The sequence below is a fragment of the Helianthus annuus genome, chromosome 4, assembly GCF_002127325.2.
Source record: "Helianthus annuus cultivar XRQ/B chromosome 4, HanXRQr2.0-SUNRISE, whole genome shotgun sequence".
Classification (NCBI taxonomy): domain Eukaryota; kingdom Viridiplantae; phylum Streptophyta; class Magnoliopsida; order Asterales; family Asteraceae; genus Helianthus; species Helianthus annuus.
In genome coordinates this window covers 120100606-120116892 of record NC_035436.2, presented here as the reverse complement: position 1 = coordinate 120116892, position 16287 = coordinate 120100606, and the positions used below count along the sequence as shown (strand labels likewise).

The 16287-nt window shown below is 35.1% G+C and overlaps 2 protein-coding genes across 2 annotated transcripts; both read right to left on the bottom strand.

Moving 5' to 3' along the window:
• Positions 1-253: 253 nt before the first annotated feature.
• LOC118491087 lies at positions 254-1627 on the bottom strand. Its single transcript, XM_035988548.1, has 3 exons — positions 1483-1627; positions 1322-1384; positions 254-766 (listed from the first exon to the last, which is right to left on the bottom strand). The coding sequence occupies exons 1-3, from the start codon at positions 1493-1495 to the stop codon at positions 402-404; spliced, it is 441 nt and encodes a 146-aa protein (XP_035844441.1). The 5' UTR covers positions 1496-1627; the 3' UTR covers positions 254-401.
• A 677-nt stretch (positions 1628-2304) lies between these two features.
• LOC110912625 lies at positions 2305-7258 on the bottom strand. Its single transcript, XM_022157393.2, has 13 exons — positions 6912-7258; positions 5739-5894; positions 5495-5657; positions 4933-5038; positions 4785-4835; positions 4594-4688; positions 4462-4507; positions 4318-4377; positions 4153-4233; positions 4007-4072; positions 3865-3906; positions 3710-3786; positions 2305-2714 (listed from the first exon to the last, which is right to left on the bottom strand). The coding sequence occupies exons 1-12, from the start codon at positions 7075-7077 to the stop codon at positions 3724-3726; spliced, it is 1095 nt and encodes a 364-aa protein (XP_022013085.1). The 5' UTR covers positions 7078-7258; the 3' UTR covers positions 2305-2714; positions 3710-3723.
• Positions 7259-16287: the final 9029 nt, after the last annotated feature.

The window sequence follows — 16287 nt, the reverse complement described above, 5'->3', positions numbered from 1 at the left end:
TGCTTTCTGTTCGTCAGATAACACTTGCATGAATTGAGCAAGGTTTTTTGGGCTATTCCTGATTCTAATTCTTTTTTTCCGGTTTGTGGCAACAGCTTTTAGTGCTGTTTTTTGTTTCTTTTCCGGTTGTTCGAAGTCACTGTCTGATGAGCCTGCAAGTAATTTCAGAAGAAACATAGTAACCAGCACAAGTTATAAAGTGTACTATATATTAAAAAAACAATAACCAGTACCATTTTGATCATTTAATACATAATAAACCATGATTTTTATAATTCAAAACATCATTGTTACATAAGGTTCAGAAAAACATGATCATAATACATAACAGCATTGATAACATTAGAAAACTAAAACAAACAACATAAACATGATGATCATAGCAGGAGCTGGCTAGATTGCTACTTCCTTCCAAAATTCTTGACTGAGATTATAGGTTTTTCCTCATCTTCTTCATGTTTAGGTTGTAGGATGGGGATCTTTTGTTTTTCATCATCTTCTTCTTTTTTGGGTTGTACAACTGAGATTTCAGGTTTCTCATCAATCTCTTCTTTTATGGGATCTGAAGGTTCACCACCAGAAGTAGGATGATTGGTATAGCTTGGCCCCCAGATTGCTACTTCATTCCAAAATTTCGGACTCATATAATATTCCTTTTTTGTTGGTCTTACAACTTTTAGTGGAATGGGATGCAAAGGTTCATTATCAAAAGTAGGGATTGGTTCTCCTGGTTGTACAATTTGTAGTGGTTTGGGATTGTACAGCTCTGTTTTCACACACAAAAAAGCAACTGAAACTTATATTACTTATCTCTTGAATTTAAAAGTAGCACAGTCGGTAAACCAGCACAGATTTGGAACCCAAAAAACCACTTGTGCTAGTTTCTTCTAAAACACTAAAGTAGCACAGACGGTAAACCAACTAGAATTTGTGCTAGTTTACTAGAAAACACTAAATCCTTTGTGCTAGTTTCTTCTAAAGCAATAAACTAGCACAGATAGTAAACCAGCACATATTTGGAACCCAAAAAACCAACTAGAACTTTGTGCTAGTTTCTTAAAAAACACTAAACTAGCACGGAAGTTAAACCAGCACCGATTTCAAAACCAGAAAACCAACCACAACTTTGTGCTAGATATTTCTAAAACACTAAACTAGCACATAGGTTAAACCAGCACAGAAAATAAACTAGCACAAAAAATAAACCAGCACTATTTCATTAAAACACAACGATCGATCTGTTTTATAAAATGCAGAACATGAATCAGTTTAGACATATTAAAACCCTAGAAATCTGTTCGTTTACAGATCCTTAACAAACCTTCGAAATCGTCATCAGGTTTTGTTTCTTTATGCTTCTGGCTTCTTGTAGATCTCTTAGAACCTGTGTAATCGATTTGATTTCGAAGAAACTTAGAAAAACCGTACAAAATTGAAACGAATACACCAAAATGCAAAAAAAAAAAAAAAAATGGAACGTACTCTCTGAATCCATCGTTGATGCTGTTTTTGTTGTTGTTTGTTCGATTTTCGTCTGTCTGATTGTCGATTTTAGGGGACGTTTGTTAGCGATTGGGAAGTTTTGAGAGAGAGTGAAGAAGAACTGTTTTTGAATCAATAACTGCTTTGCTTTAGGCAACTTAGGCAAAATAGGCTTCTTAGGGGAACCGCCCCCTATATATATATTACTTATTTTTTATTACAACTAGTCGCTGCTTGCTAGGTCTGATGGAGAGGGGTCGGTGACAGAGCGTTGCCTTAGACATGACAGAACAAAAACATCACATTAACATGGAAGACTCAAGATGATAGGCTGAAAACATGGAACGGTATGAGGGAGTTCGTAGATGCGCCGCAATCAGGTGGCGCCACCACCAGGGGCGGTGGTCCGTCGCCACTCCCTCACGATTCTCTTTCTCACTCTCTTTTATGTCTCTAGACATCTGCAACTCATTCTCTCTACACCCAAGTTAAATGCATGACAGGTGCGGGTGTTTCTAGACATTCGCATCTCTCACTCTCTGTACAGGTTTGGGTGCGTGAGTGAGTTGTCATCGGTCACTATTTCTAAGGTTTGTGTATTAATAGATTTGTTGTTGTTGTTGCTGATGATGTTGATGTTGCTGTTAATGTTATTGTTATTATATTTATAATTGTATATATTGGTTGTGTTTTATTACGAGAATATACTTGTCATTCAGATACCACAGTGCTTGTAGCCTAAAGGTGTTCTTCCCCAAGTTGTTGAGGGTTCTAGTCCCGTATTAGTGAGATTTGAATGTTGATCAACATACCATGCCAAGATAATGAATTCAAAGTGAATTATAAGAAACATCTTAAATGTTACATGCCACAAACAAATATATTCAATAGGATTCCACTATAGTATAATCTGTATAGAACATTTTTTTCATTTGAAATGTCAAAGCAGTGATTTTTGAAAAGATATACATGAATATAAACGGCATTTATTACATATTTATCGATGAATAAGAATCGAACCGTTGCTGGCCAGATGGGATGAGCCGCTTCAAGAATCTCTCTCCTTTGGTTTGATATTCTATATGTGATTAAAGCTTCCGCTATATGTGATTAAAGCTTCCGCTATATGTGCTGTTAGTGTTTTACTTTTTCCTTTATATTTGGAAGTCAAAATACAGAAAAATATTTCCTCGCCGCATGTCTTTCTTCTCCACCAATTAAAACTCGAGCTCCTGCAGCATCAAATATTAGTAAAAATATTTGGCTGCGGGGTGTGTGGGGCTTTGGTTTGGGGCATTGATCGACAAGTGGCAGCTTTGGGGTCACTTGATGTGATGCGGCGTGGCGGGGCTGCCGGTTGGGTGTGGGTTGGTGTGGCCAGCCATGTGTCATTTGTTTGGGTTTTTTTTAACTATTTAAAATTTCATTTAACTAAAACAGAATATTACATATAATTTTTAAAAAACTACAAATAAAATTAAGAAAAACTACATAAAATTAAAAAAGCTACATAAAATTAAAAAAAAAAGTTTAGATACTTCAAGATTGGCCCATATCATATTTCTTCAAGATTTCGCCGTATGGAAAGTTCGTATAAACACGGTTTCCTATATATAACGCAATTCCCGCTAGTTCGGGACACGGTGAGTAGACTAAAGGGCCGTGGTTTGTTGGTTGACGGTTTTGTGGCGGGCTAGGGTTCGGGGTTTCTTGGTATCCAAAGGGGTTGTTTGCGTCGTATCCACAGTTAAAAGGATGTATTGTAGAGGATGTGGGTTAAATTTATAAAAATATATGGAGATAGAAGTAGAGATGTAGAGAAGTGGTAAAAAATGGGTAGTATTTATAGGGTATAAAAAGAACTTTTTTTTAATTAACTAGCCGTAAGCTAATGGCTACCCCAAACAGTCGAATTCCAACGCCGGGCTTCAAAGCGACGCTGGCTGGGCAACGCCGTGGCCAACGCTGGCAAGGAGTGGATTAGCCAGCGTTGCCTGGCATCCCCGGCCCATAAACGCCCCCACTCCCCGCAGCCTTATATTTATTCTGATTTCTGTTTTGGGTAACCATGCATGCTTGCATGTAACCTTTTATGAAACACTGGCGCCAAGTCATCATTTTACCCACTATAGAAGGTTACTTATATACAGCGGTAAAAGATTAAAACTGTGTTACATAAAAACAGGAAAAACAATTTTCTTACAAACAGCAAAAAAGGTCTTGGTACCTGTTAATGTAGGGCTATATTTTAACTTCGGTGATCCTTGAATCGGTTCCATAATGATTTGGCTTCCCGACACATCTCTGTAAACATATAACAAAATTTAGGAGTTAGGACTAAACATACAGAATTGATTAGACAAATGTGTTTAGAAAGTATACCCGAAATTCCTGCTGGTAATCAGGAACATTCTCCTTCAGCCCCTAAACGCGCACACACATAACATCAGGAATAATTTTGGTTGAACCATGCACAAAATATCTAACTTTTTATGCAAGTTGGCAGGAGGTTATGAAAACTAACCTTCGTTAAATGAGTTTGTTTTAACGACGATGTAACTTTTGTCTCGGGTTCAGATTTCAAAGAGAGCTGCGTACATAACGACACACGATGATCAAAAGAAGTTGAGATTTTCAAGATTGTTGGTGCTTAAGTAATAATTCGTTTACCTTTTTGAATAATTCTGTTGGTGGTAGATGAGAGTTTTGTTTTGAATTTAGTTTAAATCCGCCATCTTTAATTGGATGCACCTTTGTAGTAAATTAAATGGATTACAATTAGAGTGTATACATAAACTTGAAAAGTGAATTCGCCAAGTTGTATTTAGTATTTACCTTGTCATTTGACCGAGTCATGTTTTTCTGATGTTGGGCCAATTTAGGAGCATCAAGAATCTGTCATACATAAACTTTGGTAAATATAGATTACACATGGAAACGATATTTTAAAAACGACACTATTTTACTGCAGGTACCAACTTTTCGGTTCGGTGGGCCATGAAGGGATTCAGATTTATTCTGGGACCTAAATGTCAATAAAAAGTAGCTAATCGTTGCTATTTTGTAAAAGTGTATATAATAAGCGTAACACAAATGTTAAAAAAATAATACATGCGCGTTTGAGCTCGCTCTTCGGTTACCAATGCAGGCTTTTTGGGAATAGTGGGTTTAACTTTAGAAGTTGAGCTGCTTTCCAGTTGTACAGCCTGTGAAGATAAACATTTGTTTCCTTAAATACATGCATGAATTTTGTATTTTCTTTACTTAATGTTTATGAGAAGAAGTAAACACATGTACTATACCTTCTTGGATGTTTTGTGCAAAAATGAAGCCCGGTGCTTCAATTGTGCAGCCTAATTACAAGACGGTCAAAGTTATCATTTGCAAACATCGATTCATATATGCAGTTTAAATGAAATATTAAAGATGAATGACTTGAACCATGTGCACCTTACGCAAATAACCAATTTCTAGCTTCTGTCTTTTGGTGGTTTGATTTTGAATTCTGATAGGAGATCGTAGCTTTTCAACTGCACTAACTAATGGCTTCTGCAACCTAAAAGTTGATAAATGATACAGTTTATTAGACCATGCGTAGTCGTTGGGGTGAATAATGCCCCACCCTATGGCGTTTTGCGCCATGTGGCAGCCCAGTCAGCAATGGGGCATTATTGGGCGTTTTTACAAAAGGAGTGTAGTGGGGATGTGGGGCATTATGTTAAATGAGATGTAACATAATTAAATAAAACAAAAACCATCAAAAAATCTTATTGGATAAAAAATAGGAAGATGGAAGGTGGTTGGACAAACAAATGGGGGCAAGGCGTGTTTTAAATCATGCTGGAGAGAATTTTTTCGAAAAAAACGCCCGAAAACGCCCCCGGGGGTGGGGGTGGGGCGATATTGGGCGTGTTTGGTGGAAGATATTGAAAAAACCACGCCCATTACGGGTGGTCTTAAAGTAATAAATAAAGAAAAGGATCTAATTAGTTAGTTAGTTAGTTGTTAACACCTTCCAAAGCCGCCTGAATGTATGTCACATTCTTTATTCTGCTTTGCCAAATGACTAGCAGTAGGTTTCATGAACGATGAACCACTTGGTTTAGATAAGTTGACTGTGGACTTTGGTTTAGCCTTTTTATTATCTTGAGGAATATGATTATGATGCTTCACACCTGAAAAAAGGGAAAAAGTTGTAAATCAAATGTATGAGACTCAACAAATAATTATTATCGGCACTAAGTAACGTGTCGTACCTTTGATTTTCATCTCTCTTGAGGCAGCTTTATGATCGATGTCGCCATCCAAAATGATGGATGTAGTGGTATTTTTATTAGCTTCTAATTTACTGGAGCTGGTTTTGTTCGGATCGGTTTCGGCTGCCTTCATAAATTTTAACTTCACAAGAAAGGCTGAAATATCCAAACAAAAATATTTTTGCAATCAAAGACACAGAATAAAGGTAGAATATTTTTGCAATCACTAAATTCATCACAACCCTATAATAGAGAGAGATTGAATAGATCATAACCTAATTTAAAAATTACTTACAAGTATATTCATAGGTTAAGTAGTAAAATTCAGAAAAAAAAAAAAAGTAAATTCACACAACAGGATTTAAGGAACAGCTTACTGAATGTGATACAAATTCTGTTGCCAGTTTAACAATTGATAATCATATACTCCCTATCTTCTCCTTGTGTTCAACAACAAAAAGGCAGGCTTCTTTGTGTTGAAAAGACAAATGGACCACTTTGCAACTCCAACATAAGGAGTTAGCCACAACCATAAATGGAAAAAAGGTTGATGTTGCTTTCGATAATATATATTTCTCTAATCATATATATAGGAAAAACTTCACGCCAAACTACATATAAAATGTCAGGATTAGATTTCTTATTGGCATAAGAATTATACAAGCTGGGATAATGCAAGTACGGAACATTTTTGTTCAAGGTCTCCCATACCCGTATCTTGTGTCATTTATACCAATTTTTTGACCAATCTTGTAGCTCTTCATAACTGTATTATTATTATTATTATTATAAATCAATTAAACACAACATAATTCCATTCTTCTAACAGCTGAAAAGTGAAAACTAACAAATCTAATCTTCCTTTCCAAACCACTTGAAGTTGACCTTTGACTAATAACCTAGCTTCTGTATACAACAAAACTATTGAAAAAGCCAGCCAGCCAAATAAGTCACTAGTCAAACTTCAACCTCATATATATTCAAGTCAGAATGTCAATAGCTTTAGCACGACAGTCATAATATCACACAATAAGGAAACATCAATCTACACCTCTAGCACAGTGAAAGCTGAAACGAAGAACTGGTTCTATTAACAACATACACCGGAGCTCATAAATAGTTTGCTAATGATTAATCACAATAAGTCAATAACAAGCGAAAGAGAAGGCTTACGAGAAGGCGGATACTCATGAGCGAATCGGAACCAGCTCTCAGCCTGTTGAGCCTCTGCAATCGTCTCCTCTTTCAAAAAATCACAGAAATGAGAAGCATCAAACTCGTAATCGGAATCAAAATCATGGGCGGCGTCATCTGCAACCAAATCCTCCACAATTTCCATATCAATTCAGAGGAAATTTTATTGACGGAGAGGAAGCCTGCAGATTAAGCCATCGGAAGGTAGGCAGGGAGGCTTTGTCGTCAAATCAGAGAGAAAGAGAGAGAGAGACCGGAAGGAAGGAAGGAAGGAGGATATTATTAGAAGAGATGGTTGGTTGGTCGGCGAATTTTTCGAACGATACATACGTTGCCTTGCCTATTCCAACTATAATTTTGAATACTGTGGGGTCCATATTTAATTTATACTTTTATCTCTTAATTTTAAATAGCTAATAAGACCCGCATCGTGTCATGTGGATGGGCTTGAAGATGAGGTACTATGAGACAGATGGATCACGCGTTAGAACTAGGCGTGGTGTTGAAACGGACGGTGTGGCTAGAGGCATGAAAACGTGGTTTTTTCGACACGTGTCACACACTTTTTGTATTTCTTTATAATTAAAATTATATAAATGTATTGCTTATTAATATCTTACTAGTAAAATAAATTTAAAATAATAAACATTACATAAAATAAAAATACGGAAGAAAACACATAATTTGAAGAAAAAATCTAATGATTTCCTACGCCGAGTGGAGCTTGAATTCACAGTTGTGCACGTGCCTTAAGTTGATGAGAGTCACTTGAATGATGTCGTCCTCTTCGAGATCACCACCCTCGAGCTCCACGGCGGTGTGGATTGTCTCGAATCTTTCTCAATCAAGACGGATTGTCCTAAAACGAGACAAGAGGGAGTCGACGATTCGGTTGTTCTCACCGGTAGAGGATTGAAAGTGTTGTCGGATTGTCCTCCAAAAAGGACCGCTCGAGCGCCTACCCGTCGTGTGGTGGCTCAAAGCTTCGACCAACGACTTGCAAAGTGCTATATCCTCTGTTTTATGGGTGAAGTTGACCGGCGTTGAAGTGGTGGAAATGGTAAAAAAATGAAGTGGTGAAGTTTGTATAAATTTGGGTGAAGAAGTGGGTTGTATATTATAGTGTGAAATTAGAATTTATAAAAAAAAAAAAACTATTTTTTTAAATTTAAAAGTTAACCGTGAGGTTAAACGGCTAACATTCACGTCCATCAACCACGTGTCACGTCAACTGCAAAATGTCTTCCACACCGGTGGAGATTCCCTCGCCCAATCAATAACGTCGTGGTAAACGCCGTAGACGGGACGGTGTGAACGACGTTGAACAGTAACAACGCCATTTTTAAACGCTCACACCGTCTGATCTAAAGACTTTCGTTGATTTCAACAAGTAGTTTGGCACTTTAGCATTCACCGTCTGATCTAAAGACTTTCGTTGATTTCAACAAGTAGTTTGGCACTTTAGCATTCACTTGTATAATTTAAGCTTTTCATTTTAATTTAGACTTCTCGGAAAAAAAACATACAAAAATGTGTAAACTAGGAAAAAACATACAAAATTGTGTAAAACGTGTCAAAAATTAGTTGCTCCACTACAAGCTTGTTCTGATACCAAGTCAAGTTGCCTTGATTTGTAACAATCATATGTATAACTTATTATGATTTATAGGTTTTTAAAAGTCACAACTTATATATATGTTAAAAGTCACAACTTATTCGAATTTTCGGATTCAGATGTGAATCTAAAAAATTTCGGATAATCAGATTATCTGATATTCAAAAAATAATATATATAGTATAGGAGTACTATATTTAGTTTGAAATATAATAAAAAATAGTAAATAATCGGATTCGTATGTGGATTTATGAATGTTTTTTCTTTTCAATGTTTGAAATTTGGAAATTCGAATATAGGTTTAGTTTTAGTCTATGTACGATACGGATTTTTTGATCTTTTTTATTAATTCACTATCTGAAATTTTTGAGCATCCGAAAACTGGAATATGATATTAACACCCCTAGTTTGTAATAATGATTGTTTTTTTCCTCATGATATAAATAAATACATATTTATTTTCAAACGTGAATAGTCACAATAAATAATTTCATGGTCAAAGCATGCAAATGGTGTAATGGTCTGATTTTAAATTTTGAAATGAAATATTAATTACTATTGTGTGTGCATATATTCAATATACAACAGTTATACTATAATCTATTATCTATATTAAAACAATACATTTTGGTGCCACTTGGCATAATTTTAATCCACTCATTGCCACCTGGCATTCTCTTAACCATTATTGAAACAAATTGAGCGGGATTGCACCACACCATTCATCCCTCTTTTTGCTTGACTGTGATTGATAAGAGATTGATGGACTTTCCATATTTTTGAAATCAGTTTCCTTCCAATCTTAATTGCAATCAAAATAACCACGCTCTTTGTAATAGGCCATTCAGAAAACCCTAAATCTCAAACACAAAAATTATCATCAAGTATGTTTATCTCTATCTTTGATGTTGTAATCCGACAATTTTTTGATTCATTCGCTTTAATCGATCTCTAATCTATTGTTTACAATCTCCAGATCCCAAGATTTCTTCATCTTCATTCGCGATCGAAAGCAACCAGTTTTTATGGAGAAATTGATTGAAAACCAAATTGAATGCCGAAGACGAGTTGCAGTGATCAGGTAAGTCGTGTATATCTATTATCTAATCTTAATTCCTCTCTTTCCTGTAACAACACATCATTGTTGTGATCTCTGCTCGATTTCAAATAACAGAGCTCTTAAACCGTTTGATATCAGTGCTTTCAAAACTAGAAGATTATATGGTTTTGCTATTCTTAGATGAACACAAACGGATCAATTTGACTGTCATCTGCTCTGCTGCATCTTTTGTTATTGACTGCGATGTTACAGGGATCTTCATACTCGATATTGTTGATCTTCGTAGTGATAATGGCCACCGCCATGAGACAACCGAGGAATGATATGCTGCCATTCGTTCTGGCATCAATTTTGATATGGTTCTTCACATGATGGAAGGTATTTTTTTGTTTGATTGTTTACGCTTTGTAATACCTATATTGAATTAGTGGTGGAGTCACAGAGACATGGACAGTATTATCATCCATTGATTTGTAATGCTTATAATGTAATGTTTGTGTGTTTGATGATAATATTAGGTATTAGTGTAGATTTAAGTTTGGTAAATAAAGATACCAGTTGGATGATCAACTGATTGATTACTCATTTATGTTTGGTAAATAAAGATACCAGTTGGATGATGTGAATTAACTACAGAGGATTCCATTACAGTGCTTTTATATGTAAAAGAGATGCTGATGTTAGTTGGATGTTTGGGGATAGATTTTGATGTTAGTTGTTATGTATTGTTGTTTGAAAAGGAGATGATGATTCACAACCATTCAACTGAGATAATTAGTGGCAGAACTAACTGTTGGATGATGTGAATTAACTGCAGAGGATTCCATTAATGTACAGGGAGAAGCATGGCTAATCTACTCCTCTTAGCGATTTGTTGGTAATTGTCTCTACTGTTGTAATCTAGAAAGCCATACATACTCCTCTTAGATATTGTATCTGTTTTAGTATTTTTTTAGTAAAGACTTTTTAACTGTTATGTGTACAATAATGCAGCTTGGTTGATGTAGCAATATAAAATTATTCGGGGACTTACTATTCTTGCACCAGTTGGATCTCCCAACACTGGTCGAATCAACCCGGGTAATGACTTATGTACACATTGACTTTTTTAGTTAGACTTATGTTTATTCGAATTGAAATATGTCATGAACTTGACCACGAATAACACTCAATCTGTTGTTTTATCAACCCGGGCTGCATTGAACTTACAACACGGTGGGGTGCTGGACTTCTATATATGTTCTTTATCATCTAGGTATGTTAATTATTTTTTGTTCATGTTTATTGAGCTATGTGGGAATTGAATCTAAGCAATTTGTTATTTTGGTTGCAGAACTGGTGTATACAAAGGTCATTTAAAACCAAACCAGTTGAAGGCGTATTACCATGCAGATCTTGGGAACAGAAGGTTTACGAGCTACATGGCACTGGTAATTATATTTTTTCATAAACTTGATTCTTTGTCTGCTGACTTCACAATTAACAACATCATTGGATCAACCGATTAACGGGAGAGAGATGCAAATGTTGAGGTATGCATTCTTTGATTAATTTATGAATTTCGATTGGGATGCTGGATTGGATTCTTCAGTGGTGAGTTGGCGTGTTCTGCTCACTTCTGGAAGATGCGACCTGTGTTCACCATCTGTATATAGGGCTCAGTGACATCCAAGTGTACTATGATGTTCAACTTTCACGCCCATTTTGACAATATTATTAATTAAAGGACATCTATTTTTGGTGCAAATTCATGCTCCATTTTTGGCTTCTTTTAGTTATTGAATTTTAGCTCTGTTAAGGTTTTTGTATTTATTAGTGAGATAATATATTGCTTAGAACTATTGATTTTAGTGGTTTGTCATCACCAACGGTAGGTGAAAGTAGTTTTATTTTAAAATGCATATTACTAGGTGATAATGCATATTACTAGATGATATGGTTGCTCAAGCCCATGGCAGGGAGATGTTAAACTTGGTGATCTTAACGACTAACTTTACAAAGAATCACATAGGATTTTAAGGTTTGTTATAATTTTGTAAACAATCGATAAATAATATAATTTACTTCTTATATCTTGCATCTTGGATGATACGGATGTCTTCAGCTGAAAATTATTAAGCAACTTTACTTTGCTGTTGTTTTTGCTTCAAGTAAGATTTCCTTCTCTTGACCTTTATATGACTATCTCAATGATGAAGATTGTTCTCACCCTCAAAAACAACCACCTGCTTGCTTAACGATGTAGCCGTCTTCGCCATGACGTCTATTTTAACCAATACAGGTATCACTAGAACCTTAATTTGTGTTGTATTCGACTTTTTTACTATATTTTAATTCGAATTTGTTACGGTTATGAACCCATAGCTAATTTAGTTTTGAATTTTAAATTTTCAATAGATTATACAAGAATCACAAAGTATTCAAGAGCCACAGACATGGAAAATTAGTTGTGGAAGATGTTCTCTTGCCAGCAGCTCCATTCAGACTTGACCATGGTTCCCCCTCTGTCCAGGCCACTCATAAAAAAATGGGTGCATCATGTGTTGCTGGCACGAACCCGGCCTGTTTAGAGTTTTTTTAATGAATTGTGGGCGTTGCATATTCACGTATTTCAATTTGTCGTCGTAATCTAATCTATGCGGTTGTCTTTTACTGTGTATAAAATCATAATATTCAACCCCTGAAATTCACGGGTTCTTAGACTATTTTATATCTATAGTACGTTGGTTCGTTGTATTTTCATCGTGAACTTCAGATTTCCATAATAATTCCGTGTCAGAACAAATCTTAACAAATATGGGTTCATGATCACATGATGATGGTTTGTTTTAAAAGGATTATTTCAACAATTTTAACTTATATATTTGTGTGTTAGTCCACCCGCGAAACTCGCGGGATCTTAGGCTAGTTATTTAATATAAGAATTTAGTTACTCATAACAGTTTTAGAATAATTTTTAATAACATAATCCGTAATGATTAATGCCCTATAAAACCATCCAGGACAGTCACGAGTAGAGGTGTCTAGAGTACTTATCCTTACCAGAACACCGCTGCCACCCTAAAGGGTAGGCAAGGCGGGTTTGATTACCCAGGAGGGGTACCCGCATGGGAATGTTGTTGTTCAAGGTGAGTGTTGACTTTGAGATTTGTTGATGGCTTGTGATTGATTGTAGTATTTGATTTTAGGAATATTAATATTAATATATATATATATATATATATATATATAGTTTGTGGTATGGGTTGGTGCCGTCAATGTTTATTAGTTAATGTGTAATTTGTATCAAATTTGACATGGCGGGTATAATTTCAATGTTAGCGATATAATAGTTTAGTTTGTGTTTTATGTTGTTTTCCGTTTTTCTGTTTTGTATGTTGTCTGGGTTTTACAGCCTTGCTGACCCGTTTTTCTATAAATTATAGAATCCTTTGCCGTAAGTTAAAAAAAAGAAATCAAAAATAAATCGATGAAAGTTGTCAAACACCGACATCGAATGTCCGTTCTTTTGTTTTGACAGACGAGGCAAGAGAAGAAGAAAATTGAAGATACAAATTATTATTTATACATAGGCTAAATGTACCCTCTCTTATTACTTTTTATACCCCTTTCCATAAATCACATTAAAACTTGTAATATTTACCCCTTATACAAATCATCATTTTAAAAAAAAATTAATTTTGTCACAAAACAAATTCAAAAGTATTAAAAAAGATTACAGACGTTTTTTTAAATAAATGTTTGTTTTTAATTTTTATTTAAAAACATATTTTTTTTAAGTTTTCGGATACTATTTCTAAAGACACCTTCTTAAATAGAATTTTAATTATGCTTTTTATTGAATCTTTACAAATAAATAATAACATTTTTCTTATAAAAACAATAAAAAAAGTTTGGAACTTTCTTTTTAAAGAAAGTCTATATTATGTTTTTCCCTCCTCTAGTTTGTATTTTAAAGATTCTACTTTTATGATTTAATACTTTAAATGTGTTTATAAAATAATTAACAATTTTTATTTATTAGAAAAGTCATAAAGTTTTTTTTTTATAAAATAGTATTTACAACCCTATCACATGTTAATCATTCAAACCATGTAAGTAAACAAATAAACAATATGTACTAAATTAATTTTATCAAACTATAGATTAATAATCTATATAAATTCAAATTTAATTAGTATAAGGAGTATATTATAAACATGTTGGTGCATACATCTGTCGACTTCGTCTTGTATCGAGTCTTGCATTGTCATGGCACGAAGTTCGAGAAAAATGACAAAAGGTTAATTTCGCATGAAGCATGCTAATTCCGCTTGAATTGGTCATCCGGGTAATTCCGTGCGGAATTAGTCAGTAATTCCGCTTGGATTGTTAAGTCCGTGTGAAAGTCTAATTCCGCGTGAGATGTTATTTCGCTTGTACCTGTTTGGTGCGGAATTAGATGCCTATAAATAGCAGACTTGTAATTTCGTTTGAAATCAGTTGTGTATGTGTGTTTCCGGAGCCGAAGTGCTGCCGAAGTGTTGTTTTGCTGTAAAACTTTGTCAAGTTAATCAGAACAACAGTTTAAGTGAATATCTTGCTGAATCACACACAATATGTCTGTTTCCGCCTTTCATATTGTGTAGAACGCCCCTGAACGACTCGTTTTGGGTCTGAACACGATCCTACAAGTGGTATCAGAGCTCAGGAGGAGGAGTTCTGTCGATTTCAGCTTGAATTCATCTCATTTTCTAACTTCTACACCTTCTTTTATCAATTGAACAAGTTTTAACGGTTAAAATGGCATGAATTCTTACATCATAAGCGAATTTGTGTTTTAACAAAGCCTTGAGAAAATTGGACCTTAATTCGATCTAAATCTGATAAAATTTGTATTTTCGCTTGAAAATCAGTTCGATCAAAATGACATCAGCATAATTCCGTTTGAAAGTGTTCCCTAATTTCACACGAAATTACATCGTTTGGCTAATTTCGTGTAACACCCAGCTTATAAAACCAGATTTATATACATAAAAACCTTGCATTAGATGTCTAAATATTGAAATAACAAAAACTTTCATCATTTTAATCCATCTAAGCACCACAACTTGTACAATCTTTACAAAATCAAGACCAAGACATTAACTACAATTGTTTACATGTTTTTTTTTTTTAAAACAAAAGGTTATATGCGGAAGCGTTTGCTAGAGTGTTCGGTTCGAGTCAACTAGCTTGATCTTCATCCTTCACTTGGTACCTGAAAGCTTTTAGAGCGCGTCTTTTCCTCGTGAACTCCCTCCGGCTTGTCCGCTAGATGAACCGGACTCCTTGCCTAGAAAATTCAGTTTTCATAACATGTTTAGAACTCCTTTTTATGACCATAATCACATAATCATGGACCATTATCTAATCTGCGTTTTTATTCAAAATTCACATTTAATTTCCCACTTAGGCATTTCTACAAACACCTAGCGGGTCGAATTTTCCCATCTTCAAAAACAAGTTCATGACTTTATGATTTGCCATCAAATATCACTATAATAGAAATTTTGCATACATTTAGCATCAATATCACTGGAATTACTTCTTATAATGGACTTTATACTAGGATTACACTCGAAATCCCAATATTCATCATCAACATACAAAACCCATAACTTAACATCTATGGATTCATGGAATTTTCCTGAATTAGGGCATGATTTCACATTTAGTTGTCTAGGTTTTAATCCTAGACACTATATCATCTTTAATCTAGCTAATTACTATCATGCATCAACAAAATTTCAGATTTGCTAGATTTCATGAGGATTTCAAATAGAGAATTCTCATCAATTTTTACATACCTCTTAATCCTCTTGCGATGAGGATCACTAATTCGTGTTCAAGACTTGATTTAGGGCTGATTTGAGGCTTCAATTTAGAGATTTACTTGAAGTTAGGGTTTGGAAAATGGGGGATGTCGCCCCTGCTTGTTCTTTGATCGACCAGGACCCCCAATTGGGGTGTATGGTTTTGATTTTGTTACTATTAGTAACACAAGTTTCATTTTTGACAAGTTTAGTCCCTTGACTACCATTTTCTCTAGCTTCAAGTATTTTAACCATAATATGAGTTATTTCAAGACTAGAATTTAACTAGGTTAAGTTCTTAATTGGTAATTTCTTGTTTATTAATTCTTTGAACTTTATAATATACGGGTTTATGTTTTTGGGGTGTTACAAGTCCACCCCCCTTAAAAGGGTTTCGTCCCCGAAACCGAATTACGTACCAAATAATGTAGGGTAGAGACGTCGCATCTCCTCTTCGGGTTCCCAAGTAGTGTCTGACCCTTTTCTGTGGTCCCATTTGACCTTGACTTGACATATCACTTTGTTCCTCAAATTTTTCTCTTTACGATCCAAAATCGCAATCGGTTTTACTGCATAATTGAGACTGTTATCCACTTCGATGTCATCGTAGTGGACATGAGCGGTCTCGTCGGCCAAACATTTCCGGAGATGTGATACGTGAAATGTGTTATGAATCCCACTCAACTCTTCGGGTAATTCAAGTCGATAAGCTACCTTACCAACTCGTTCAATGATTCTAAATGGCCCAATGAATCTCGGGCTTAACTTCCCCCTTTTTCTGAATCTGATAATACCCTTCCATGGGGAAACCTTTAGCATGACCATATCGCCAACCTGAAACTCGAT